Below are 24,860 nucleotides of genomic sequence, written 5' to 3' on the forward strand. Positions count from 1 at the left end.
CACGGGTGTCACTAGAACTAAACGTATTGCTAAATTTAGACGGTTGCTTTCGGAACCATAACACACCACAGCTCTTTCACCTTATCTTTTGAACCAGCACAACTCTGCGAGTCACATGGGCTGTGAGACAGTGATCGCACTTTCTGTTGGGAACTCCATTTGTGCCCAGCTGTACAACACGTTCCTAAACTCTGGAGTTTTCTTGCGTAACATTTGACAGTGGGTTTAAATCGTAGTATTGGAGACTCTGATGTCCTCTGTACAGTGCATGGTATTTTCGCAAAAAAAATTAGCAGCATCAAAATGTCTTTCTTAACCATACCAGAACCAGAGGGTCTTTTCACCTCGGTGAAGACTGGCAAGGTAACTGAAGAGGGTCACTCTTCCGTGGATGAGGACGATGATGACGATACACAGAATGTGCATCTCATCCCAAGGTGTTCTCCGATACCCAGAAAGCGTGGACAATCAATTTACGACGAGGACGCCGAATATTTACGAATCCGATTGGGGTTGGTGCTACCCGCAAGGAGAGTATCATTCGCCGATACAACAGGTGGAGACCTAGTGGATGTGAAGGAATTTGTCGCATTTGATTCAGACGAGGAAGATGCAACGTATGAAGCAGAAGAAGCAAAGTACCGGGGGCCAGATCGTCACCCAATTTACCGTGTGAGGCCTGAGTTCGACATGCCCACCCCCTCTACATTGACGCACGCCGTTCACACTAATAAGATAGAAGTGGAAATGGTGTCTACTGTTGAAGACGATCCACTGACATTCAAGGGGATTATCAGAGTCTTAAACATCAGCTTCAATAAAGCAGTCTATATTCGTTCAACTATGGACAGTTGGGGCACTTATTATGATTATCCTGCCGAATATGTCCAGGGATCACACGATGGAGAGACTGATAAGTTTTCTTTTAGACTGTCCTTTGCCCCACCTTATGTTACTCATGGCTCTCGAATTGAGTTTGTGGTTCAGTTTAAAACGCCTGATGGAGATTACTGGGCGAATAACAATGGTAGGAATTATGTCGTGACCCTTCTCTTGTCCTATGAAGAAGAATTGGCTCAAGCCAGCAGATATGATATGCAAGACATAAAAGGTATCCTGAAACCTGGAAAAATCTACAGGTAGGCCCAAATAAGGCGTCCAAGCATCCATTTCCCAGAGCATGCAAGGAAATTAAGCCAACCAAAATATGAGAGTAGTCCTTTTGCACAATTATACACCACTGTAAGGAATTAGCTAAGGCTGACTTTTTATTAGCCAATACAAAAGCATAAGCAGTTCAAACACTGAAGAATATGCTAATTGTACCCTACTTACAGAAGGCCTATTATGTGGGGCTAGTAGCTTTAATGAGCATGAGACAGCCAGGTCCTAGTGTCTCCAGGCATTTTGAAAGGAGACATGTTTGGAAAGAGAGAACACACCCCTCTCAGAATGCCAGTCATCCAGGGGTGTAAGTGGGGTTCTAAATAGGACAGGGCAGGTGTCACTTTCAGCCTTGCCGTTTCAAGGACCAAGACTTTACCCCTGACCTTTCAATCAGACCAAGCTTGTTTCAATGGTAAAGGTCATGACCTTGTGTAGAAGCCCAGACAAACACCTCTTCTTTAGCTCTTCATAAAGATCAACTGGATCACTTTCCTTGATCCTGCCTTTCTTGATTGGCAGGATGGTGATGACATTTTGATAGGAGCACAGAATGTGCCCTAATGGCTCTTTCCTATTGAGTGGCACTCACATGACATGTTACCACACTTCCTCAAGAGGTGTTGTCTGCTTGTTGTGTAGACAAGACCTACAGACAAGCCTGTACATAAACTGTCACCTGGCCAACCCAACCACACACTGTCATAACTGAACCTGGGTGATTGGGAATGCATTCGTTTTGCCTCATTGTTTCTCATTTAAACAGTTTGTGACTATTTCCACAATTAATATTTGAGACTGGGTGAGCTAGGACACATTGGTGTGGATATAAATGTCAATAAATGATTTATTGTGTGACTTACATCAAGTAAACATGAGATATGATGCATGATGTTTGTCCTGTGACCAGAAGTAATCACACAGCCCTCCCACTTCTTAAGGAGTTTGTTGTGGTTGTTTCAGGGTTTAGGGTACAAACTAATCTAGTTAATGTGGCTGGTTATAGCAATGATCTAATTTTGGCAGGTAATGGTTGGGCAGAGTGAGGAAATGTTGAGGTAACGTCCAATCGAGGCTTGGCCTTTCTGTCCCTTAGGCTTGTCCAGTAATCAATTATTTTTTAGTCAATTATTGCAGTGTCAAAACAACCCTTGTCAGTGGCCCCATTAGTAAAAAAAAAAAAAAAAAACTAAACATGAGACGAGTATTTAGCACCTACTTGGCAGACTAATGCTAATAAATGGGTATTGATCCTATGACTTTGCCCATCTTTTGACAAGGTTTATGTCACATTTTAGAGTTGTCCTGCCCTTATTAAGTCATGTCTTCAATTAATGTGTGATCTGTAATAGTAACATTACCTTTATCTTTGTATTATTTCTGTCTCAGTAACAGTTTGTTAATCAGTCAGGCTGCATCTAAGATAATGCTGTTTTATTAAATACTAACTCTGTTTTTTTCTTTCAGTATGGAGGATGACTTTTATGATGATCCAGACCTGGAAGAAGGTACAATATGGCCGCTGTTGTAAATTTCACATTAGCAGTACTATTGCTATAGTTCAAAATGTGTTTTGACAAATTAGTGCTTGTCCTTTTTTGTGTCAATGTGCTTGAAATGATCATGAACAAACTATTTTAATGGTTCTTGTTGCAGGTGAACCAGAGTGCTTTGTGACAGTGAGGCCTATTCCCATCTGCCCAGCCATTATCCAACCAGAGATCGATGTGGAGGTAATGCTGTATGGTCATGAAGATATATTGAAATGTTGTATTCAATTTATAGTCCCTTTGTTAAAATCTGCTCACTCTGTGCAAGTGTGTTGATTGGCAGTGGTCAACACATCTCCCAGTGAAATTAAAATAAGTACACAATGTGTGGAACTGATATGAACATGACACAATGAGCAACAAGTGGCCAGGCCTTTGTCCTTTTGTAAAATGTTTAAGGGTATAAGCAGGCATTTTTATTCTAACGAAATGAAGACCAAGAAAAAATAAATAAAAGTAAACCAAGAGATTTTAAAATAGATTTTTCCCACAATATACTTACATTATTTTGTTTATCTTTCAATGGCTGGTTGTCTGTTGTTCACAGCTCATTGAAGCTTCAGCAAGAACTTAGGTAATATCTAATTGTCCGAGTAAATGCATGATTCTGTTATGTTACTTGCACCAACCATCTCATGCATATCTCCATCGTTTTGCTCATGGTGTTTTGGTTTGTTTCTAGTAGTTTAGTTCTGGCTTGACTTCATCTGTCCATTATTGTTGTTTTAAATTCTATAAGTCATGCTTGCATCGTGAAACTAGCACAGCCAAGTTATGAGGTATTGATATTTTTATTTTATAAACTGTAAATGCACTAACATGTAAACATCAATGTTTAAGTATAAACTTAAGACGTTTTAGAAATTGGATTTGTGCCATCTTTAACTAGATATTCACAAAACAATTATATCTGTATCTGAATACCACATATATTTAGTCTTATATGTTATTGTATGTTTGATAGTGAATATCCCGAAGTACATCATTACATTTGTTTAAAGGGAACTCAAACAATGCTTACAGCATGTAATCTACTAAAAGAAAAGCACCCTACTGTATGTATTGGTATGCTTTCTCTGAATGGCTATGATACAGATCTCTATCTGACTGATTCCCTTGACTTGAAGTTACCATGGCTGTTTCTATCTCTGTCATTCTCCTGCAGATGGTATATGACACAGCCAGTTCTCCTGTCCTACACAACCCAGACCTTCCATCAGCTGATGGAACGCTGTCCAGTGTCTCTATGTCTCTGGGTGAACAATCACCTGACGTGTCTTCCACTGCCACAACTCCAACCCCTGAAGACCCATTGGAAGCCTCTCAAGAAAACCAACCTCTACAGCTCTCTGAATCCGAGCCTGAACTAAAACTGGAAAATGAATCAGACAACCGAAACCTTGACCTAACTGTGACTGATACTGAACCGACACTCACTGCTACTGACTCAACTTGCTTAGACTTGATTCATTCTGTCACAAACTTGAATATAGATCTGCCTCATACCAACCTGGATGACACTGTCACTAACCTCAAAGACACAGTATGTGACCCCCTTTATAATGTTAATGAGCTCCTTAACATTGACCCCAGTGACATTGTTACTGATCTTAGTGATACTGTTACTGACATTCATGAATATGTAACTGACCCTACTGATGCTATTACTGACCCTAGTGACACTGTGATGAACTTTAGAGAAGCTGTTACCGACCGTATTGACACCGTGATTGACCCGAGTGATACTGATACTGGGACAGACCCCACTCATACTTTTACTCCCGCGCCACACATTGAGATCCAAGCTAATGTGCCTTTACTGAACTATAAAAGAAATCAGAGCAATCTTCTTACAATCCCAGAACAGGAGATGGAGGGTGGATCAGAAATGAAAAAAGAAGAAGAACATTTGAGGCTGAAAGAGGACAAATGGTTGGTAAGCAGAAACAAGAAGCTACCCACCAGCTCCATCGAGCTTTCAGAGCAGTCCTCAGACCCTGACCATGGTGAGCTTGGGACTGAGAGTGACATTGAGACCGGAGTTTCTCCAGAGTCATCCCCAACTTCCCCTGAGGAGGCTGATAAACTGATGTGGTTAGAGGGGGGCCTACAGAGAAAGTATGGGAATCTGGTGTTGCGAGCAGAGTGCTGGTCACAGAGCCAGCAGGCCTCAGGAGAGTATATACCTGGAGTAGAGATATCCTCCTGCATGTGGTTGCCACCTGTTGATTCCACAGACAGTGCTCCCACTGTAACAAGCCAGACACCTGTGGAAGATGGGCACACAACTGCACTTTCACCTGGATGCACAAACAACCATTCAATGTCAGAAGGTTTCACAGAGATTAGGCCCTCCATGCCCCAATACTCACAGAAGACCACACAAGACCCACATAAAGTTAGTCGTTGTGAGGCAGCTGAAAAAGAAGAGTCTTACCCGTTTTTCTCTGTTACAGTGGGAGATCAGTCAAGCAACCTATCAGAGAAACACAATCCTCTGATTCCTGAGTCTGAGCCTACCATGGAAAGGATTCTGATCTCATCAATCATCTTCCTGAGTGTAGTGATCTGCATGACACTGGTGCTCCATCAACCCAGTGTTTTCCTCTTCATGGGACTTTTCTTCATCACACTCTGTTTCTAATCACTCAAGAGCCATGTTCCCCCTGCCAGGTGCCTTTTCATGATTCCAAACAAACACATTGATTATTATGTGCACAAGTGGATCTTGTTGTTTTTTTTATTTGTGCTTGTGTGAGGGTGTAAATGTGTGTATGATTTCTCGCACCAAAAAAAGTTGCTGTTATATTTTGTCATGATATCCCATATGAGGTCAATATGATAGTTAATTATTAGCTTTTTACTTAAGGATTTCAATTGTAAAAACGGTTTTCCAAAAGTGGTAATTAAAACATATGGATATAATAATAATAATAACAGATTTTATTTATAACACACTTTACATTTGAAACAAATCTCAAAGTGCTACAGTTAAGATTATAAAACAAGGTAAGAACATCAATATAAAATACAATTAGATAATGGGGTTAATTAAAACTCATAAGCTCTGCTAAAAAGAAAAGTTTTTAGTCCTTTTTTTAAAGTCTCGGTAGTTTGAGACTGGAGCACCTACTGTATCTTCTACTCTTTACTTTCTAAATGACATGGCATTACAATTTGTGGTGGGAGAACATGTTACTGACAACATTAAGTTTCAGTTTTTGATATCATTAGTATTAATATGTTAGTTTACTTGTTTTTAGATTTTTGGAAATCTTCTTTAGAGCATGGGTAATTATGTTCCCCCCCCTGTAAGTCTTTGTAGTCTCTCCCTAATATGTAGCAGGATATCAAGGACATATCTGTATAACAGATAAGGTCCATTACAGAATCAAAGGTTCTGCGGTAAAATGTGTCATTCTAAAACGATTTATCCACCATTTGAGTCGGAATGACATCTTGGCCATCTTTGGCTAATAGACCATGTAAGATAATCTTTCAAATTAATGTTCAGTACAGACCTATAACATTTTGACGTGAAACACTTTGATGTCACGGTTCCCATATCTACATGTTGCTTAAACTCTGTTGTAGCAGTCAAAAGTCTGTACCTGCATGTTCAAGAAAAAAAACGTTTTCCCAAACTTCTATAGCACAGTCATGACCATTTAGATTGAGATAATGAATTAATATAAATTTGAAGTGATAGATATGTATGTTTGCAGTGTGTGTATTTGTGAATGTAAGTGGACCATAAAATTAGGTCTTTAACTCTTATTTCCCTATGTCTTATTTCCCTATGTTTATGTTCTACAGTTTTTATGCAAAACATTAGTATCAGTATCCTGCTCTATCAATCACTACATCTCATTGTCATTCAGAATCATAAGAAAAACTAGTTTATATGTACAATCATGGGATTAAAATCTTTATGATACATGAATTAACTACTGAATTATATCTGCAGAGTTTTCGTGTTTGAGACTTAAGGCAGGCCGCAGTCTGTGTACTAGCTTGGAATAAATGGAAATAACCAGAGGCAACATGAGCCGCTGATATTAGCTAAAAGGTCAGGCATTGCATTGAAGTCATGGTGTCATACTTCAGTACAGAGGGCAGAGCCGTCATTGTAAACTTAGAACAGTGTTTAGAGGCCGACAATTCCCCCGTGAAGCCCCTTTAAAATATAGGCTTATGGTTGACTGGTGACAGTTCATGGATTTTTTTATATAGGGTTATCTATTGTGTAATCAAAGTTTTACTTATGCAATATTAGTGTATACTTTTGTTGTCCAGCTATTGTAAGTATGCTGTTGTTTTTTTGCCGTCCAAAAAGAGAACATACAAAACGCAAACAGTCCACAACATGGATAATGACCGATACGTTTGATGTAAATTAATAATTTCATTCTAAAACTTGTTTACTTTTTGGTGACAGATTTTGACTTGTATAGGCTACGGCCATTCATATCTCTCTCTGTCTATAGCTGAGCCATAGCTCTCTCTCTCTTTTTCTCCGTCCCGAATCGAACCGAATGGACTCCGCGAAGAGGCGAACCGCTTTCGAGCAAGCAGCCATTTGATTGGGATTATTATGAAAAATATAGGCTATATTTTTACAAATCTATCTTTGCGTTTTAGTGTGTTATGCATCTCTTCAATCCGAATTTTACGATGTTTTGTTGTCAATTATGCATTTGTTGAAATAATCTAATGTCTCGTTGGACAAGCCTTCGCTGGACGTCATAACAAAGACTGCAAATAATTGTTCGTGATAAATAGAGAGCGTGCATAGCTAAATAATGCAAACAGAAATTTATCATGGCTATTTTCAGTCCTCAAGACCGTGTGAAACGATTATTGGACGAGCAGTATGATTGTCAAGATAATTTTCGCAGTGGGAAATATATTAATTTTATAAACGTTTATGGGTGGGTAACCGTTGACAATCTGACATCATTTGGATAGAGGGATAGAGAACAAGATTCTGTTTTTCCACATCCGAATTTTCCTTACACCCTTTTCGACCTGATGATGCGACGTGGAAGTCGGGAGTTTTATGAAAATGGATGGATGACATGACATGGACATGGACATGGACATGGACACGAACACAAACAACAACCTTTGGTCTGTGAAACTACAAAATGATAATAAAGCATAACCAGAGACTCAACTGAACAGAGATCGCACTCAATGGTTGGATCAATAGTTCATTTATTAGACATTTTGGATTATACATGATCATTTATTCTTGTGTCACAGTGCCTACCCGAGGAGAATGGCTTGCATATAACAGGTGTTGGGCCAGGCAACAAAGGAGAATGCAGCTCTTCAATATTTTTCCTCTCATTTTAATGAACTGTAATACCAAACTAAAACGGTCAATTATAGAGCAGTGCATAAATGAAAGGTAAGTTATTTTTGGATGGCCACTAGATGATTATTCCTACTCTACAGGCCTGGTCAGACTGATGGAAGTATAAAGCAGACTAGGCCGACTGTTTATTATTGTTATCATAATCAACATCTAGCTATTATTCACATTATTGCAATGTTTTCGTCATGTATTGTTTAAAATAAAAATGAGATATGTTGGGACCTACAATCCTTAGGGCCAACTAACTCACTGTTATGTAATAAAATGTAAATCACTTTATAAGTATTGGCATAGATTAAATATTTTGAATAGTGTGACAACAGGTGATACATTTCTCTGTCTCTCGAGCAACTACACACAGACAAACCCACAAACATGGCAGCATGAAACATAATGCTAGTTTATCAGACTGTCTCTGCCTCCCGATATCTACTTAGATGTGCTCTGTCTGCTCCATCCATACACCCCCATGCATGCACTCAAACACCCACACTTGCACAAAGTATGTGAGCTGTTGTATCTTAGCAACGGGCAAGGTAATTACTGAGAGAGCCAAGGAGCTGGCATGTTGTAGAGCTGCTGATCTGATCCCAGACATAGAGACAGCAAGGCACAGATTGTTGCCCAACAGAAGCCATTGAAAGCCAGGCTTTTATTTTCTAAATAACATTATGTGGGTGATCATTTCAAGACAAGGATGTTGCAATGACTGCCAGAATGATCTCATGCTGTCTGTCTCTAATTTACAGGTGGTAAACGTCAGAGAAGAAGGACATTTTTCAAGTCTGTCATGTAGAATGGATCCTCCCTGTTCCTCCCTGTAAGAGGAGAGGAGGAGACAGAGAATCCCCAGGACGAGGAAGAGGGGGGCTGCAGGAGGTGGAATAGTTGAGCTGTGTGCACAGTAAAGAGAGAGGGAGGTGTGAATCCATAGATCTAGGTAGTGGGAGAATATGGCTAACCAGAGCTTTGGCATTGATGGCCCTGGGAGTCTACTAGCTGTACTGGCCTCACAGAGTGGACTGGCAAGGGGCAGCACCAGTAGTGGAGGAATCACAGCCTCAGATGTGTCAGCCTACTTCAAGCTAATCTTCTTGGGGCTAATCATCTGTATCAGCCTGGCAGGCAACTTGTTGGTGTCCCTACTTATCCTCCGTGACAGGACCCTCCACCAAGCCCCCTATTTCTTCCTCCTTGATCTGTGCCTGGCCGATGCTGTTCGCTCTGCCGCCTGCTTTCCCTTCGTCTTGGTGTCTGTTCACAACAGCTCGGCCTGGACCTACAGTACCCTGAGTTGTAAGGTGGTAGCCTTTTTGGCTGTGCTCTTCTGTTTTCATGCTGCCTTCATGTTATTCTGTGTGGCTGTCACTCGCTACCTGGCCATCGCTCACCACCGCTTCTATGCCAAGCGCATGACGGTCTGGACCTGCGCCGCCATCATCTGCATGGTCTGGACTCTGGCTGTTGCTATGGCATTCCCGCCTGTATTTGATGTGGGGACCTACAAGTTCATCCACGATGAAGACCAGTGCATCTTTGAGCACCGCTACCTGAAGACCAATGACACTCTGGGCTTCATGCTGATGTTGGCTGTTGTGGTACTGGCCACTCACGGCTTCTATGCCAAGCTCCTTCTCTTTGAATATCGGCATCGCAAGATGAAGCCTGTTCAACTGGTGCCGGCCATCAGCCAAAACTGGACCTTTCACGGGCCTGGGGCGACAGGTCAGGCTGCAGCCAACTGGATTGCAGGGTTTGGTCGGGGTCCCATGCCACCCACCCTCCTGGGCATCCGGCAGAATCTACACACCCAACACCGGCGCCTGCTAGGCATGGAGGAGGTGAGGTCAGAGAGGAGGCTGGGGAGGATGTTCTACACCATCACTCTGCTCTTCCTGGTCCTCTGGGCGCCCTACATAGTGGCCTGCTTCTGGAGGGTGTTCGTGAAGTCCTGCTCTATCCCTCACAGGTACCTCACCATCACAGTGTGGATGAGTTTCGTCCAGGCTGGGGTCAACCCCATCTTCTGTCTCCTACTCAACGAAGACCTGAGGAAAGTTCTGAGGGCCCACCTGCCCGCTTACTGGAGGACCAAACAACACCTGCCACAAGACGAGGCATACTGCATCATGTAATGGGAGGGGGATTCAAGTGTGTGTGGAGGAGTTGTTTGTGCGTTCAGAGAGCTTATAGTGGGCTGTGACAAACAGGATGCTCCAGGAAGGTGTTAAGGCAGATACAATGTATAAGTCTACTCTGAAGGTCATACTGAAATGAGCTACGCATTAGAGGAACACTTGTACTGTACATGATTAGAGTAGGGTGTATGTCTTCACATGTACTGTAATGATGCATGAACTAGTTGCATTTGAGCAAAAAGGACATTGTAGGCTACCAAGTCAGTAATAGGCCTGATAATCAAATGCCACTTCAAGATTTGATTGCCTTACACTTAAGATGGATAAACCTGCCCTATGGAAGTATTACTCACAAAGCTGTACATGGAACGATAATCCTACATACTGTACACAGGACTTGAACAACTGGAGAGACATGCACTGGACTATTGATATAATTGCGGGCTTGTTTCTGATTTGAAAAAAATGATACAGCTAAAACTTCTCAGAGGATTCTTAAACCGTGGACGCCTTCTTCATGTGGCTCAGAGAAGACTGAAAGAAATCAAGTGGACATCTTCCTGTTTGTATAAAACACGAATGCCTGTTTTACTTTCTTTATAAACAAAACACATGTTGCAGATGCCACTATTTTTACAAAGGAATTGTGAATTGGATTCATAATGTACAGTGTGTGATCTTATGTCAAGAAAGGAAAATATATTCCTACTCATGTTTTTTTTTATTAATGTGTGTGTCAGTGAGTTAGCGTGTGTGTGCTTGTTTGTTTAAAGTATGGGAGCGAACAAGAGAAAATGATGACAGATTACAATATAGAAGAATATTTCAAAAGAATGGTGTCATTGTATGCCTTGGAATGATGATAAAATATGTAGTGAGATGTCCTATGAATGCAAGGGACTGCAACTGATGGGCAGGTTCAGGTAGACTACAGACAATGATTGAGAGTGAAAAATTACCTGAAAACCATATCTTGTGCATTGTAGGAGGTCCCATGAGATTAATTTTGGCCCCAATGATGATGTATTTGATAGAGCTGAATTAGATGAAGTTGGTAAACAACCCAATACATTTGTTTGAAAAATTACTCTCTAGGGAATGCATCCCAAGTATTTTGGTGTTTCATTAAACCTTTCTTAATATTCGGCACTCCAGAACCTAAATAAGTCAACCATTCCAACGGATGCCCCCTTAACATACTAGAGTGCATATTTCAAACTAAAAAGTGAAACATGGTTAATTATTTCAGATATGGCGTTATTTTCTATAGTCTTGTTTCTGTACAGTATAATTGAAGTGGTTATTTTGTCCACACATCAATAAAGAGTCTACTTTTGCTGCATTTGGATTCCACTGTCAATGCACTTTCATTTCTGGCCTACATTTGACAACACTGGCAATAATATATGTTACATGTAAAATATTACATTTGAGATAAAGAAAACATTGTACAATTATGTTGGAATACACAAATTATAATATTTTGAAGATCTGTTAGTCTGGAAAGGCAGTTATAGTTATATATAAACCTTTATTGCTACTTAAATGTCTTCACAAAAAGAGTGTATTTTCACTCTGCTGGGGTATTCTACCTTTGGAGATTAAGGTATTGAAAAATATTCAGAAAACCAAATTAAGTATGGGTTCATAACACTGAACAGTACAAACTAGCTGTTGACATTATAAATGCATTGGCAACCAACTGCTGGATTGAGGATTTAGAATGATTCCTTCGGATATAATCAAAATAGACTTGGAGTTACAATAACTTATAGGGTATCTTGTGGAGTTAAAAAAATGTTGGTCAAAAAGTTCAAGCTCTGCACACCAGGGGTGCCCTGGTTGTAAAATGTTTTATATCAGAACATGTAAACAAGACCAAACTACACAACCTTTATAACATTACAGTAGGCTAGGGTTTATTCAATGTATGCGTATAATAAATATATTAATCTGGAGTCTTTTAATCTAGAATGAAACACAAACTAGCATATAGAACACACAAAATACACACACTTAAGACACGCACAATGTTTCATTACAGTAACATCACTTTTCAAAGTATTTTTCTGTGTTGTTTTAAAGTGAATTTGTCAGTACTAATTTAGTTTGATCTGTGATTTAGTGCCATGCACATCATACCAACCCATGACACTGAGGAATGCTTAATAGGCAAAGATTAAGGGACTGGTAAGATTTAAGGAAATAAGGCTGTCAGGTCACTCATTACTGCTTCTTAACTGTTACATAACAGGTTAGCTAGCGCTCCAAACAGTCTGACAGAACAGGTTATGCAATACAAATAGTGAAGGAATTGCCTTTGAAAGATAACATTTCATGCTGCACATATGTGCACACCAGGTTAAGTTGACATCCTAATAGTACAAGCCCTGGCACATGCATGTTTCTCCAGGTTAGTGTTCTTCAGTTTGCAAAGACACAGCTGTTGCATGTAGAAGTGTTTACCTACGCAGAAGTCCTAATATTACCAACACCCTTGACAATAAGCCAACAAAGCCAATAACAATTTCAGGTTGTAACTGTCCATCAATGCTGCCTCAGCAGTCTAGTACAGTTGTAAAAACTAATTATTGGACGGACAAGAGCTTTTTCAGTAGTTTTTTCCCAGAGCATGGAAGCATTTGGTTGGTGGACTACTTCTGTTCACGCCTCCAAATGATGACCATGCCTGTGGAGTCAGCGGAGGCCAGTAGACTCTCATCACAGTTGAAGCTGACATCTAGCACCGGCCCTCCATGGCCCTGCAGCTTGTTCACTATGGCCTTGGTGTTGCGTTCCACATCAAAGAAGTACACACAGGCATCCTCACTGCCAGTCACTGAGACCGAGATGGAGTTCAAGAGAAGAAAAGGTAGAGGGGAGTGACAAAGAGAAAAAAAAGAGTAAGGATATAAGCAGACTAAAACCTGACAAAAACATGGAAAAAGGTTATTTGTACAGATGGTTTTATGTTCACATAAAGATGACTATGTGACTGTGACAGAATGTGCTGACTGTAGCAATAAGGATCTCAAAGAATGAAGCTATTGATGAAGAATCAATCTTAGCATAGGACAGCATGATTAAACCTCCTTAGGACAGCATGATTAAACCTCCTTAGGACAGCATGATTAAACCTCCTTAGGACAGCATGATTAAACCTCCTTAGGACAGCATGATTAACCCTCCTTAGGACAGCATGATTAAACCTCCTTAGGACAGCATGATTAAACCTCCTTAGGACAGCATGATTAACCCTCCTTAGGACAGCATGATTAACCCTCCTTAGGACAGCATGATTAAACCTCCTTAGGACAGCATGATTAAACCTCCTTAGGACAGCATGATTAAACCTCCTTAGGACAGCATGATTAAACCTCCTTAGGACAGCATGATTAAACCTCCTTAGGACAGCATGATTAAACCTCCTTAGGACAGCATGATTAAACCTCCTTAGGACAGCATGATTAAACCTCCTTAGGACAGCATGATTAACCCTCCTTAGGACAGCATGATTAAACCTCCTTAGGACAGCATGATTAAACCTCCTTAGGACAGCATGATTAACCCTCCTTAGGACAGCATGATTAACCCTCCTTAGGACAGCATGATTAAACCTCCTTAGGACAGCATGATTAAACCTCCTTAGGACAGCATGATTAACCCTCCTTAGGACAGCATGATTAAACCTCCTTAGGACAGCATGATTAAACCTCCTTAGGACAGCATGATTAAACCTCCTTAGGACAGCATGATTAAACCTCCTTAGGACAGCATGATTAAACCTCCTTAGGACAGCATGATTAAACCTCCTTAGGACAGCATGATTAAACCTCCTTAGGACAGCATGATTAAACCTCCTTAGGACAGCATGATTAAACCTCCTTAGGACAGCATGATTAAACCTCCTTAGGACAGCATGATTAAACCTCCTTAGGACAGCATGATTAAACCTCCTTAGGACAGCATGATTAAACCTCCTTAGGACAGCATGATTAAACCTCCTTAGGACAGCATGATTAAACCTCCTTAGGACAGCATGATTAAACCTCCTTAGGACAGCATGATTAAACCTCCTTAGGACAGCATGATTAAACCTCCTTAGGACAGCATGATTAAACCTCCTTAGGACAGCATGATTAAACCTCCTTAGGACAGCATGATTAAACCTCCTTAGGACAGCATGATTAAACCTCCTTAGGACAGCATGATTAAACCTCCTTAGGACAGCATGATTAAACCTCCTTAGGACAGCATGATTAAACCTCCTACCGACACAGGCCCCCTGTCTGAAGGACATGAGAGGGCAGAAGATGCTGTGGAGGGGCTGGGAGCCATGCTGGATGGGGAAACTTCTCTTCAGCTGCAGAGTGCCTTCGTTGTCCACCACTCTGTAGATAGCAGCACAACACCCAATTCATTCTAATTAAAAGTAGCACTACCCGACCTGGGAAATATGACTGATTCAAGAATTCCTATTGTATGCATTCTTTAACAAAGGGCCAACATTGACCTCTTAGACACTGACCTGTAGAGTAACAGCTTGTTGACACAGGCGTTCACGAGCAGAGAGGGGTCCCGCGCCTCGCGACTGATCCATGAGCGGGCTGATATACTGCAGATGGAGCTGCCCTCACTCACCACCAGACGCTTGGCCTTGGTCAGCTTCCCTGCGTGGGTAGAAGGGTCCCATCTGTTTCATAGATGCTAGCATACTGACAGGTTACTTATGTAACACCTTATCAAGAGTATGATTTGATACACAGTGGTTGGGATGTTTGGTCAATGTACCTGTGGCCATGTCGAACAGGAAAGAGAAGATACTGCCTCGGTCATCTCCAGCCCAAAGGATTTTCCCTGGGGCATCAAAGGACATAGACAGCACCCGACCTGTCAGTTTACTGGACCCGCCCTTAACCTTCTTTCCAGTGGAGATGTTGACCACCTGCAGCAGGTGCTTACTGCTTCCCACCTGCACAACACAACACAGACCGACCATAGATGGTAGTTACAGACTGTGGTCAGAGCAGCATAGAGAGAACTCAAAAGTTGTCGTCCCAAGAATTTCAGTGCCCAGTCTGACCTTGTGTTGTTCTGTGCACCTGACAATAAAAACTTGAAACTCGAGAACAGGGGCTCCAGCTGTAGATGTTACTCACAACAGTCAGGTTGTTGTTCATGGGCTGGAAGGTGCAGCAGAGCAGCTCGCTGGCCTCGGGGTCTCGGACCTCTCTGATGCACCGGCCGTCCTCTGTGTTCCAGATACGCAGAGTCCCGTCCAGAGATGTGGACACTATTATGTCATTACTGAGGGACCAGGCAAAGTCAGTGACGGGGCCGCCATGGCCTTTCAAAGTGACCTTCACGCTGGGAGGAGACGGGGACAAGGTCATGATGGAAAGCGTGCCGTCCAGTGAGCAGCAGGCCAGCAGGTGCTTGTCATCGTTGGCAAACTGCAGCCGAGGAACTAGAGAAAACAACCAGATAAATCACAGGATGTTTCTATTTCACTCTTTTTTTCTTTTTTTAAACCCATATTCTCCCTTCTCCTTACCAGCAGAATCCACATGTTGGTCAAATATGTGATGCATGCCAGCAAACGCATAATTTTCACTCAGAGTGGTGTCTCCAGCCATGGCCCGGCTGGCCTCTGCCACCGAGGTGGGAACCAAGCTGCCTGGAGGCCTGTAAGCACAAACCAACGCAAGCACAATTTCAATGGCATGTCATGAATCGTAACTGAACTAGGAAACAGATGTGATTGAAGAAAGTGTCTGTAGCTCTCTGGCTCTATGTGAATTGGAGTGGAGAGTGAGGAAGGTTCCTTGGTACCTCTCATCATAGACTGCCCTGTTCATCTGGGCCTGGAGCTGGTAGGAGCCTCTGCTGACGGAACGCCTGTGGCCACGAGCCCCCTGTGCACGAGGGTCCTCCTCAAAGTCCTGAGAGAGGAAGTGAAAGAGAGAAAAAGACAATCTCTGGAAATGAGTGTCGTTCAACAAAGCACCGCAGCTCACATTTCTTTAAATCAACCTGAAATTACCAAATTCACACTGTTGTCTTTCTCTGTGATCGGTAAATCTCCTTCACTCCCTTATAGAAGATGGTAACACCATCCCTCCCACTCATACTCGGTGCACCTACACAACCTAAGTGGCCATATGATTATGTGAGATAGTCTTCCAAACTCTCTCCAAACGCTTCAGTAGTGCAGCTGTCTCTCCCTGTAGCTGACCCTCCCGCTCTGTCCTGTTCTCTGTGTCTGAGTCTGACCTCCATACGGTCCAGTGTGGTGCGGGAGCTGCGCACACTGCTGGCTCTGAAGCTGCTCTGCTCAGACAGGGGCCCGTAGCGTAGGCCCAGCAGCTGGCTGCGCAGCTTCAGGTACTGCCTGCGCACACCAGGCTCAAAGCCACACTTGGCGTTTTCTCTGAGAAGCTGGCTGCGCCGACGGATGTATTGCGTGCGGAACTGTGGAAACGTAGGCGTGCGGTAAGCATTGTACCTGTGGGATGGAGAGAAATGGGGAGAAAGGCGTATTTGTAAACAAATATATAAGCAAACATTGTGTGCATTTTCACCTTAAATTGTATAAATATCCGTTAAAGTTTACCTTGCGTCCACGGCCAACACTTGCTGCCAAACTGCAGCCATTCCACAAACACTTAGGGTTGAGGGAAAGCCACTGCCTTAGCAGATGTCAGATTCTAGAGACATACACAAGACATGACTACCTTATATCCAAAGACAATCTGATCATAAGAATTTAATGTGTGTGTAGAGTGGGACCCAGGAATCGTTGCGTGCGTGCGTGCGTGCGTGCATATGTGTGTGAGTGTCTGTCTGTCTGTTCTACATGGCTACGTAGAAATTCTGAACCCCATCAGCTAAAACGTAGCTAGCAACACAAGGAAGACACATAGAAAGCTGGTGTGCATATGGACATCATTAAATTATCTTGCCTCGATCTTACAATTAGACTTTTGCGAACAGATAGCTTGTCTCATCGCGACAGAATGATTTGCTAACCAGCTAGCTACAGCTGGCTGGCGTTAGCCTAGCTCGATACTGTCTGTACAAGGAAAAGAAAAGAAAACTGAACTGAAAATGAGATTGTCTTTTGAACTTAATTGCTACTATCTAATTTTACATAGAGTACTTCTTATGATTTCTCTTGCGTTGACACTATAATGAAGTACACCAATGTTAGCTCACATCATACCTACCTTCCTTCCTTAGCTTCGCTCCATCGTTGGTCGGTATCTGTCAAATTTAGTCATGTGACACATGTAGATCCTGCCCAGTTGCCGGATACACTAACATGTACACCAGTAAACTGCTACGTTGCACTGTAAAAACAAATCCCCATGATTTAGCAGTCAAATATGACCACTGGTGGCAAACTTTCTTAAATATTTTATGATACTGGAAACCAATAGCAAGACTCGATGAAGGAAAACGATGTTCAATTAGTTCAATTCAATTACTAGTATCAAATTATACGAAATTGTTCTCCAATAGCCTACCCCACATCACAGACACACTGAGGACAAACTTACCATACTCACTAAGAAATACTTAGAAATACTAGTTTTTTTTTATTGATTACAATATAATGAAATGTCTTCCTTGTTGTTGATAACAAGTCATTGTTGGTCCTCACAGTCACACAATAGTGGGATTAGAAAATATGGTCGCGTGCTCAGAGGTTTCGCCTGAGCTCAGCAAAGGCCCTCAGAACGGTCCTCACGCGCAGCTGACGGGGCTCTTTGCTTGTTCCGGATGGTCTTTCTGGAAGGGGCCCCGGTGACAGGAGCATTCAGCACCCAGAGCCATAAATGAACGAGTTGAGCGCCACATAAGCACTCGCCTACATTTTCTAATAGAAGCAAGGACTTTGGAACGCAGCCAAGATGCCCGGAAAAGGTGAGAATACACTTAATTAAACATAATTCATTTAATTTGCATTGCATCTTATTGCCAAACTTGTTTTTCCTTAATTGATTGCATTGCATTATCAAGAAAGATAATTTTATTCTGGCCAATTTAGAAAAATGGCCTCTAGACTTTGTTACAAACCTGTATCGATTGGAACCATTGCCATTGGCTTTTTTTTCAATAATGGATCAAATATTGGAATTAAGGAAGACATTATTGAGCTGTTTCAATTCTAGTTTCTCTCAAATTGACATTCTTAGGTAATAAATCGGACAAGAAATCAGCTACCAAGGTAAGAAAATCTACACAAAAGATCAGTCGGTAACACTTTAGATGATCTCACCAAATTCATAATTTATTACTAATGATACATTTTGTATAAACAATAAATAACTATGGTGAACAAACCGTTAACTAATAGGTAACAAATTGGTTATTAATAATGAATTTGGTGAGCTCATCTAAAGTGTTACCGATCAGTCTTTATGTTTATTATTTCTGTCATCAACCTCTGGTAAATTTGTATTTGAGAATGTTCCAATTTTACTCTGAGTAAACAGTTTAATATTTCCTGTAAAGCAACCTCAGAGTCCTAAGGAACAGCCAAAGAAAGGTGATCAGAAAGGAGATGATAACAAACAAAAGCAAGGAGGTAAGTATTTACATGATGTATTATTCCTAAACTAGTTGAGGAATAACTGCATCTGGTTGGGGTTCAGTTATAAGCTATATAGCCTTTAAAAATATATGGGTTAAGTAATTTAAACTATACAAGCCACTTATTCTCAGTACCGGTCATATGTTTGCAGAGCTTGTAGGTGTTTGCTGTGTGTTTCCAGTGAAGGTATCTGTCTGTGTTTCATCCCCTCGCAGGAGAGCCGAAGGGAGAGAAGCAATAACTTCCAGGCATTTGTAAAGATGGCTTTGGAGACACTGCTGGGATCCTGCCACCGCAAGCATGGGGGTCCTCCGGGCAGGCAAGGATGAGAACAAGCTCTCCTCCCTTCCCCTCTTTTTCCCTGGACCTGCAGACAAGGCTTCTATCTTGTCTAGTCTAACATCAGCACTCATCTGGTCTCCTCACTCTGAGGCAGAACATGAACTTGATCTCCATCCATCACTGTTGTTCACCTACCCAATGCCAGTCCCCTCACCTTCCATCCTGTTTCCTTCCCTCCAACGCTCTGCTCTGGCCAGACTGAAGCTTGGGAAAACACACAACGTCATGTCATGCTCAGGATCTGAGCTTTAAACTCAACCCTTTAACCAAACTGTCTTTCCCTATCTTAACCCACCTCTCCCCCAAACTCCATTATTTGACTAACTGTCTAATGGTCCAATCCATTTGTATAAATACATAAGATAATAAATGACTATCTCATAAAGCAATCCAGCAGTTGCTTGATAAATATGTTATGTCATGTGGCCGCAAAAAAAACAAGAATGGCAATTTAAATATCTTACCAAATTTTATTAAAAGCTCCTGTCAGTAACTTAATATCTAAAGTAAAAGTTCCACAACAAAGAAACTAAATGTTATCAATATTTTAGAAGAGTGGAAAGAGGATGTGTGGTAAGGCTGTACACTTGTGCATTTTATCATTTGTAACATGAATAATGAAACATGCCTATAGTCCACACCATACTGAATACTTGTCACTTTATAACCATGGAGATACAGGAGAGTCCTACATTTAATGTTACAACAATAAAATGGGAACACATCTTGAAAATGTTCTGATGTACAATTACTGATCAGGCAACCACATTGAAAGGATCAAATGACACATACTAAACGTAAAATAACATACCACAATAAATTATTCTATTATTGAATATGATAAAATAATAACAGCCTGTCATTTGCAAAAACATTCTGGATTGTAAGTAACAATGAAATTGAATTCTTCTTTAAACCTCTTATCTGTGCTTTATCTACACAATGATAAACTGTCTCTTATTTGAAACTAGGGATTGCATGCTAAAGAAATAAGTGCGTAATACACATAGCAAATATTTCTTTATATACAAACAAAGGAAAAACCATAGAGGAAGAGCGTCCTTTTCCAGTCAGCTGTAAACTGGGTAGCAAGATAACAAGTACATAGGATGGCGTGAGAGGCTGATCACCTCCATACTGACAGTTACTGATTGCGAATCGCAGAGTCATATGCCACGTCTGTCACAAATCCAGTTCAGGTAGAACAATGTTCTGAGGACGGAGAAGGGCATTATTTCAAGTGTATCAAAAATACTCCCCAGCAGGATGTAGAGTAGATAGGCCATGTCCTGAGCACTTTTGGTTTGGAGGAGAAAGTTTAAAGCCTAGACATGAGCTCTATGTGTCCCGTGCACAAGGATGGCACAGTGCAGGAGGGACGCCCCTGTTCCATCAAGCCCCTCTCATTATTGCTCGCCTTCTTTCTCCCTCAGTCCACAGCTCTATTAAAGGATGATGCGGTAGACCACCCAGCAACCAAAAGTCAGCCAGTGAGACATCCAGCTCAGGTCAGTCCACTTCTGAATCGTGTGGTTGGCCACATCGCCCTGTGGAGGGAGACGGAGGGAGGAACCTCTATGAAGGGCTAGAAGTAAAGGCAAGCAGTTCTGCGTGTGATCTGCACAGTCACATACTGTGTAGTCTTGAAATTGTACCTACCTCATCATCATCCATATAGTCCACACTGGAGTTAAAGACAGAGCCCAGGTAGGCCAGGTGGAGCACTGTCAGGGCACTGAAGGCAATATTAATGATGTATACCCACAGGGCCTGTTCAGAGGGAGGGGGAAACATCATGGAGAAAGCCATGGACAGAGAGGCAAAGATATTTTCAGATCGGTAAGATCGACATAGATTAAATTATTGCAATACCTTTTTGTTCTGGTGATTGCAGTTTGCCCCACATTTCTTTGACAGAATACATGCGTTGAAAATTGTTGCTAGTCTCTTCCGCAAAACTGAAAAGACAGAAATACAATGAGACAGAGAGACAGAGCAACGCTTTCAATATCCCACCAGCACAGGTCTTTACAAAATTATATAAGGGACCAAGTGAGGTCAATTAAATTGTTACTATAACATCTCTCTTGTGCCAAGTGCAGAAAACCGAGGAGATCTGTGTGATCATGTGTGCCATCTTACCGTGCTCGATGTATGTAATGAAGCCCAGAGACAGCAGGACTGCACCCAGATGGAAGCTCAGACCCTTCACATCAAAAGTTTCAAGAGTCAGGAACACTCAGGAGGTTAAGTCATACTTGGCTGGAATAGGGTACAACAACATACTCACATGCAACAGTGCACTGGCTGTGTATGTCACTAGGATGGCAGGAAACGTTCCAAGACTGAGAGCACTTGTGAAAACATCTGTTCAATCCGAAACAATTTTTTTTCAGTTCTCAAGCCAGGACATGCTGTTATTTTTATGAAGAAACTATACATTCAAAACCATTAAAATAAAAACTTTAGCTACATATATGTAGTACAGTTGCACAGTGTTCAAATGAAGAAGAACATTTTTGAAACGCTCAGCCCCATGTTCACATTAAAACTTACAGGTGTTAAGCCAGCTGGACATGGGCAGATTCCAGGAAGTTACCACTTCTACCATAGACCTTGGGAACTCAACATTCAGGGGCTTGGCCACAGTCATATCCCTGAAGAACAAAGGGCAGACATGTATACTGGGAAATCTGACAGGCAGCTGAATTGAATGAATGTGTACTGATTAGTGTGGCATTAAGCTGCTTTCATGGCACTGACCATTTGAGGTTGTCCTTCTCCTCAGTGAAGCCTGCTCCTGCCAGAGTAGTGGTCGTTTCACTTAGGTAACTGACAAAATAGTTGCTGAAGTGAAAGGAGACTGCATTTTCATAGGCTAGCAGCCACCTAAACAAAGTTCAGAAGAAGGGCATACCATTCTGTTACAACGTAAACACAAAGGTTACTCATCACCATGTGTAAAATAAACTTTGTTGTTAATTAGTGAGGAATGAAAAACATACCTTGACCCAAAGCCTCTGAGATCCACATCATTAAAAGAGAATGTTGAGCGATTAATCACTTATCAACACTTCTCTAACTAACACACATTTGAAAATCTTACCATGTTTGTGTGCATCATGGTGAGTGTGGGCAAGGGTAAGTAGGATGTGGAAATTCTGGGGTGGGTTTGATGGGGGTACAGACGTGCAGGTGATGGGGGAGGTGTCCCGGCTGGTAATTTGGGAATGCACATGCAGTACAGAAACAGATGAAACAGGACACACAAAACAAAAATGCAATGAGAGTATATATAGTATATTATTAATAAAATACATAATTACCTGATCTTTCTTCTCTTTTTGCTGGAGCCCAGAAACAGGGAGAGAATGTGGAAGCATTAGTGCAACACTAATGAGGCAGTAAGCAAGTACTATGGAGTTAGGAAGTCAACCAACCTGCGTAGCAGCTTATCCCCATAGATGGGGATGAAGTAAGGAAAAAGGTAGGGGGCGACACAGTTCGAGATGACCAGACAGAGCTGGCTTTTCACCCAGCTGATGCACACTTTGAATGTCCAGGAGAAACTCTGTCAACGAGGAGAGAAACACAGACACCAGAATCTTTTCTTCTTTTCTGTTTTCCAATTTGTTTCCACTACCTCATTGATCTATCCTAACGCCCCTCATTACAGTTAGGATCTTACCAGCTTGTGCCCTTCTAAGGCCTCTCTGTAGCTATTGAAGCTGATCCAGGGACCAAAGATGACAGTTCCCACAAAATAGATATAGCCCATGAACTCTATAGGTGATGGCACATTGGTCACAACGCCCCTGTCCAGGTCAAAGGCCAGAGATATGGCCTTCATCGCAACAACCATCTGGGAACCTGGACCAACAGATTACAGTTATAAAACATTCACTGAATACCAAATGTCTTGTTCACCCACCAAAGACATCAGACACAACAACATAAGACTTAAGGCATGTGACCTGCCTCTCATTTTGTGCCAGGTGGTGGTGTCCATCATATGCAACTCTCTGGAGAAAGGAAGTGGAACACATCTTTTCAGTCCGGATTCGAATTAACAGTTAAACAAATATGAAAACAAACACTGCTTTGACAGGTAACTTAGTGCCAGAGAGGGCTGAGCCCAGGGCTCACTTACCCCAGCAGCAGGTATATGAGCACAGTGATTGATATGAAGGAGCCTCGACAGCTGGAGTGTCGGCACAGGAAGAGGATGAGGTAGCAGAGAAGGCTGAGCAGCACCACCCACACCATGTGGAGCTCAAAGAACAAGTAGAGGGTGTAAAAACCTCCTACAACTGTGCTTAGGTGCTTTACATAGGATGGGAGACCTGGTCACAGGCAAAAACAAAGGAGTATACTTTCTGTCATTCTTAGGCATCTTACAAGTCCTTATTTCATGAAAGTTAAAAGGAGCTGGGTCAAACACCAAAAACCTGCTACTTTGTAAATGAATAAAGAGGAATCTCACCCAACATCCAGAGGAGTCGACAGAGCAGACAGATGACCAAAAGCTGCCACACCTGTTCCAGGCCCTGCTGAGCTGTGGGCAGCAGGCAGCCCTCTGCAAGCTCTTGGAAGAACTCCTGTCTGCTAAAGGCTGCCATCACACCATGTACTCACACACCTGACAGGACAAACAAATCAGTGTTACTCATATGGTACCAACCAACCCTTCAGTTGTCACCATCTCAATGTGAAATATGCCGGCAGCCAGACGAGAAACGACATATCCCACCATGCACCGCGACTGACACCAGACATCCCCCCCACATCCGTGCTGTGCACTAACCATCCACTGTGGGGTTTAACGATGTCAACGATCTCATACTACTAAAAGCTATTGTTGTGTTTTTACCTACTTATGTAAGTGAATCCATTAAAAAAGAGCTATAAATTGACGATATTGCAGGGGAGACACATTGCTCACAGTAAAGATCATGAGCTAGCTTCCCTGTATTATGCGCAGTGCAGTTGTCTTCATATCTGTTTACCCATAACTAGACCTTTTGGCTTTATAACGGTTATTGACTATTACTGGTGACAATGGTCAACCGTGAACCCAGACAACCGGTCTCATAAAAGCAAGCAGTTCAAATAGTCTACGTGACCCCTCATCATGTGAGGCTGCTCTCCCCCAGCACATCACTGTCACAGACACTCATTGCTGAGCTTTCAGTGAAAATGCTTCTTACCCCAATGAATCTGCAGCAAGTTGTTCCGTAAAACGTGTAATTCAGCCCGTCTCTTAAAACATAACTTGTCACATCTGTTTCATTAACACTAGATCCAGATGCTGGTAATCTGAAGAACACCAATGGTCAACAGCATCAGCAGCTTCTGTCACTCATGATCCTACTCATTCAGAGCTGCCCTGGGATATATATGGTCCAATCATTTTCTTCGCTCGAGAAATTTAACCAATCTTCGCTGTCCTTGGCACCAAGTGCACCCACTGAGCGAATCATAAACAATATTAATCAACGATAGTTGGTTTGAACCAATGAGATATGTACACCAAATAACATGTTCCGCCCTCTAACCCAAACCGATCCGGGACTAGTTTCGAGGAGTGGTGGTGCATAGTGTGCCATAGTAGAATATAATTTAACTAAACTGATTTATTTCTGATTTATTAACTATGCACTCTTTAAAGAACGATTACCTCTGTGAATAAC

At 41.9% G+C, this 24,860-nt stretch overlaps 4 protein-coding genes and 1 long non-coding RNA gene across 8 annotated transcripts; 3 read left to right on the forward strand and 2 right to left on the reverse strand.

Annotated features, from left to right (window-relative positions):
- Positions 1 to 6,485, forward strand: si:ch211-167b20.8 (protein phosphatase 1 regulatory subunit 3A). 3 transcript variants are annotated; one of them, XM_047039826.1, is made up of 5 exons: positions 1 to 1,139; positions 2,632 to 2,672; positions 2,821 to 2,897; positions 3,262 to 3,288; positions 3,880 to 6,485. In XM_047039826.1, the coding sequence occupies exon 5, from the start codon at positions 3,880 to 3,882 to the stop codon at positions 5,356 to 5,358; it is 1,479 nt and encodes a 492-aa protein (XP_046895782.1). In that variant the 5' UTR covers positions 1 to 1,139; positions 2,632 to 2,672; positions 2,821 to 2,897; positions 3,262 to 3,288; the 3' UTR covers positions 5,359 to 6,485. The 3 variants fall into 3 exon arrangements, with proteins under 3 accessions (XP_046895782.1, XP_046895781.1, XP_046895783.1); XM_047039827.1 differs by having other exon boundaries at positions 17 to 1,139; positions 3,880 to 4,540; XM_047039825.1 differs by lacking the exon at positions 3,262 to 3,288 and having other exon boundaries at positions 2 to 1,139.
- A 220-nt stretch (positions 6,486 to 6,705) lies between these two features.
- Positions 6,706 to 12,584, forward strand: LOC124480474 (probable G-protein coupled receptor 173). 2 transcript variants are annotated; one of them, XM_047039830.1, is made up of 3 exons: positions 6,706 to 7,844; positions 7,980 to 8,127; positions 8,844 to 12,584. In XM_047039830.1, the coding sequence occupies exon 3, from the start codon at positions 9,048 to 9,050 to the stop codon at positions 10,227 to 10,229; it is 1,182 nt and encodes a 393-aa protein (XP_046895786.1). In that variant the 5' UTR covers positions 6,706 to 7,844; positions 7,980 to 8,127; positions 8,844 to 9,047; the 3' UTR covers positions 10,230 to 12,584. The 2 variants fall into 2 exon arrangements, with proteins under 2 accessions (XP_046895786.1, XP_046895785.1); XM_047039829.1 differs by having other exon boundaries at positions 6,706 to 8,127.
- Positions 12,130 to 17,529, reverse strand: wdr13 (WD repeat domain 13). The gene is made up of 10 exons (XM_047039828.1): positions 17,459 to 17,529; positions 16,846 to 16,939; positions 16,506 to 16,737; positions 16,065 to 16,174; positions 15,787 to 15,917; positions 15,392 to 15,699; positions 15,024 to 15,204; positions 14,761 to 14,902; positions 14,505 to 14,623; positions 12,130 to 13,071 (listed from the first exon to the last, which is right to left on the reverse strand). Exons 2-10 carry the CDS (start codon positions 16,884 to 16,886, stop codon positions 12,887 to 12,889), a joined length of 1,449 nt encoding a protein of 482 aa, XP_046895784.1. The 5' UTR covers positions 16,887 to 16,939; positions 17,459 to 17,529; the 3' UTR covers positions 12,130 to 12,886.
- Positions 17,530 to 18,082: 553 nt separating this feature from the next.
- LOC124481125 lies at positions 18,083 to 20,108 on the forward strand. The gene is made up of 4 exons (XR_006957620.1): positions 18,083 to 18,158; positions 18,431 to 18,462; positions 18,750 to 18,822; positions 19,044 to 20,108. It is a non-coding gene; the product is annotated as an uncharacterized LOC124481125 (long non-coding RNA).
- A 4-nt stretch (positions 20,109 to 20,112) lies between these two features.
- Positions 20,113 to 24,630, reverse strand: LOC124481124 (protein-serine O-palmitoleoyltransferase porcupine-like). Its single transcript, XM_047040912.1, has 15 exons — positions 24,378 to 24,630; positions 23,654 to 23,809; positions 23,321 to 23,513; positions 23,149 to 23,192; positions 22,859 to 23,040; positions 22,611 to 22,741; positions 22,497 to 22,517; positions 22,176 to 22,190; positions 21,934 to 22,059; positions 21,727 to 21,827; positions 21,461 to 21,537; positions 21,313 to 21,376; positions 21,043 to 21,128; positions 20,830 to 20,940; positions 20,113 to 20,717 (listed from the first exon to the last, which is right to left on the reverse strand). Exons 2-15 carry the CDS (start codon positions 23,787 to 23,789, stop codon positions 20,616 to 20,618), a joined length of 1,389 nt encoding a protein of 462 aa, XP_046896868.1. The 5' UTR covers positions 23,790 to 23,809; positions 24,378 to 24,630; the 3' UTR covers positions 20,113 to 20,615.
- Positions 24,631 to 24,860: the final 230 nt, after the last annotated feature.

Source organism: Hypomesus transpacificus, chromosome 18, assembly GCF_021917145.1.
Source record: "Hypomesus transpacificus isolate Combined female chromosome 18, fHypTra1, whole genome shotgun sequence".
Taxonomy (NCBI): Eukaryota; Metazoa; Chordata; class Actinopteri; order Osmeriformes; family Osmeridae; genus Hypomesus; species Hypomesus transpacificus.

What these genes read in the sequence shown, in the direction of transcription:
- si:ch211-167b20.8 (XM_047039825.1), top strand. Translation starts at nt 304, where the DNA reads ATGTCTTTCTTAACCATACCAGAACCAGAGGGTCTTTTCACCTCGGTG. An exon ending in TGATCCAGACCTGGAAGAAG is followed by an intron (nt 2,673 to 2,820) that starts GTACAATATGGC and finishes TTCTTGTTGCAG; the next exon opens with GTGAACCAGAGTGCTTTGTG. An exon ending in AACCAGAGATCGATGTGGAG is followed by an intron (nt 2,898 to 3,879) that starts GTAATGCTGTAT and finishes ATTCTCCTGCAG; the next exon opens with ATGGTATATGACACAGCCAG.
- LOC124480474 (XM_047039829.1), top strand. Translation starts at nt 9,048, where the DNA reads ATGGCTAACCAGAGCTTTGGCATTGATGGCCCTGGGAGTCTACTAGCT.
- wdr13 (XM_047039828.1), bottom strand. Translation starts at nt 16,886, where the DNA reads ATGGCTGCAGTTTGGCAGCAAGTGTTGGCCGTGGACGCAAG. An exon ending in CCTGTTCGACATGGCCACAG is followed by an intron (nt 14,903 to 15,023) that starts GTACATTGACCA and finishes CTACCCACGCAG; the next exon opens with GGAAGCTGACCAAGGCCAAG. An exon ending in AACAAGCTGTTACTCTACAG is followed by an intron (nt 14,624 to 14,760) that starts GTCAGTGTCTAA and finishes TGCTATCTACAG; the next exon opens with AGTGGTGGACAACGAAGGCA.
- LOC124481124 (XM_047040912.1), bottom strand. Translation starts at nt 23,789, where the DNA reads ATGGCAGCCTTTAGCAGACAGGAGTTCTTCCAAGAGCTTGCAGAGGGC. An exon ending in CCTTAGAAGGGCACAAGCTG is followed by an intron (nt 22,742 to 22,858) that starts GTAAGATCCTAA and finishes CCTCGTTGACAG; the next exon opens with AGTTTCTCCTGGACATTCAA. An exon ending in CAGCCAGTGCACTGTTGCAT is followed by an intron (nt 21,377 to 21,460) that starts GTGAGTATGTTG and finishes TTTGATGTGAAG; the next exon opens with GGTCTGAGCTTCCATCTGGG.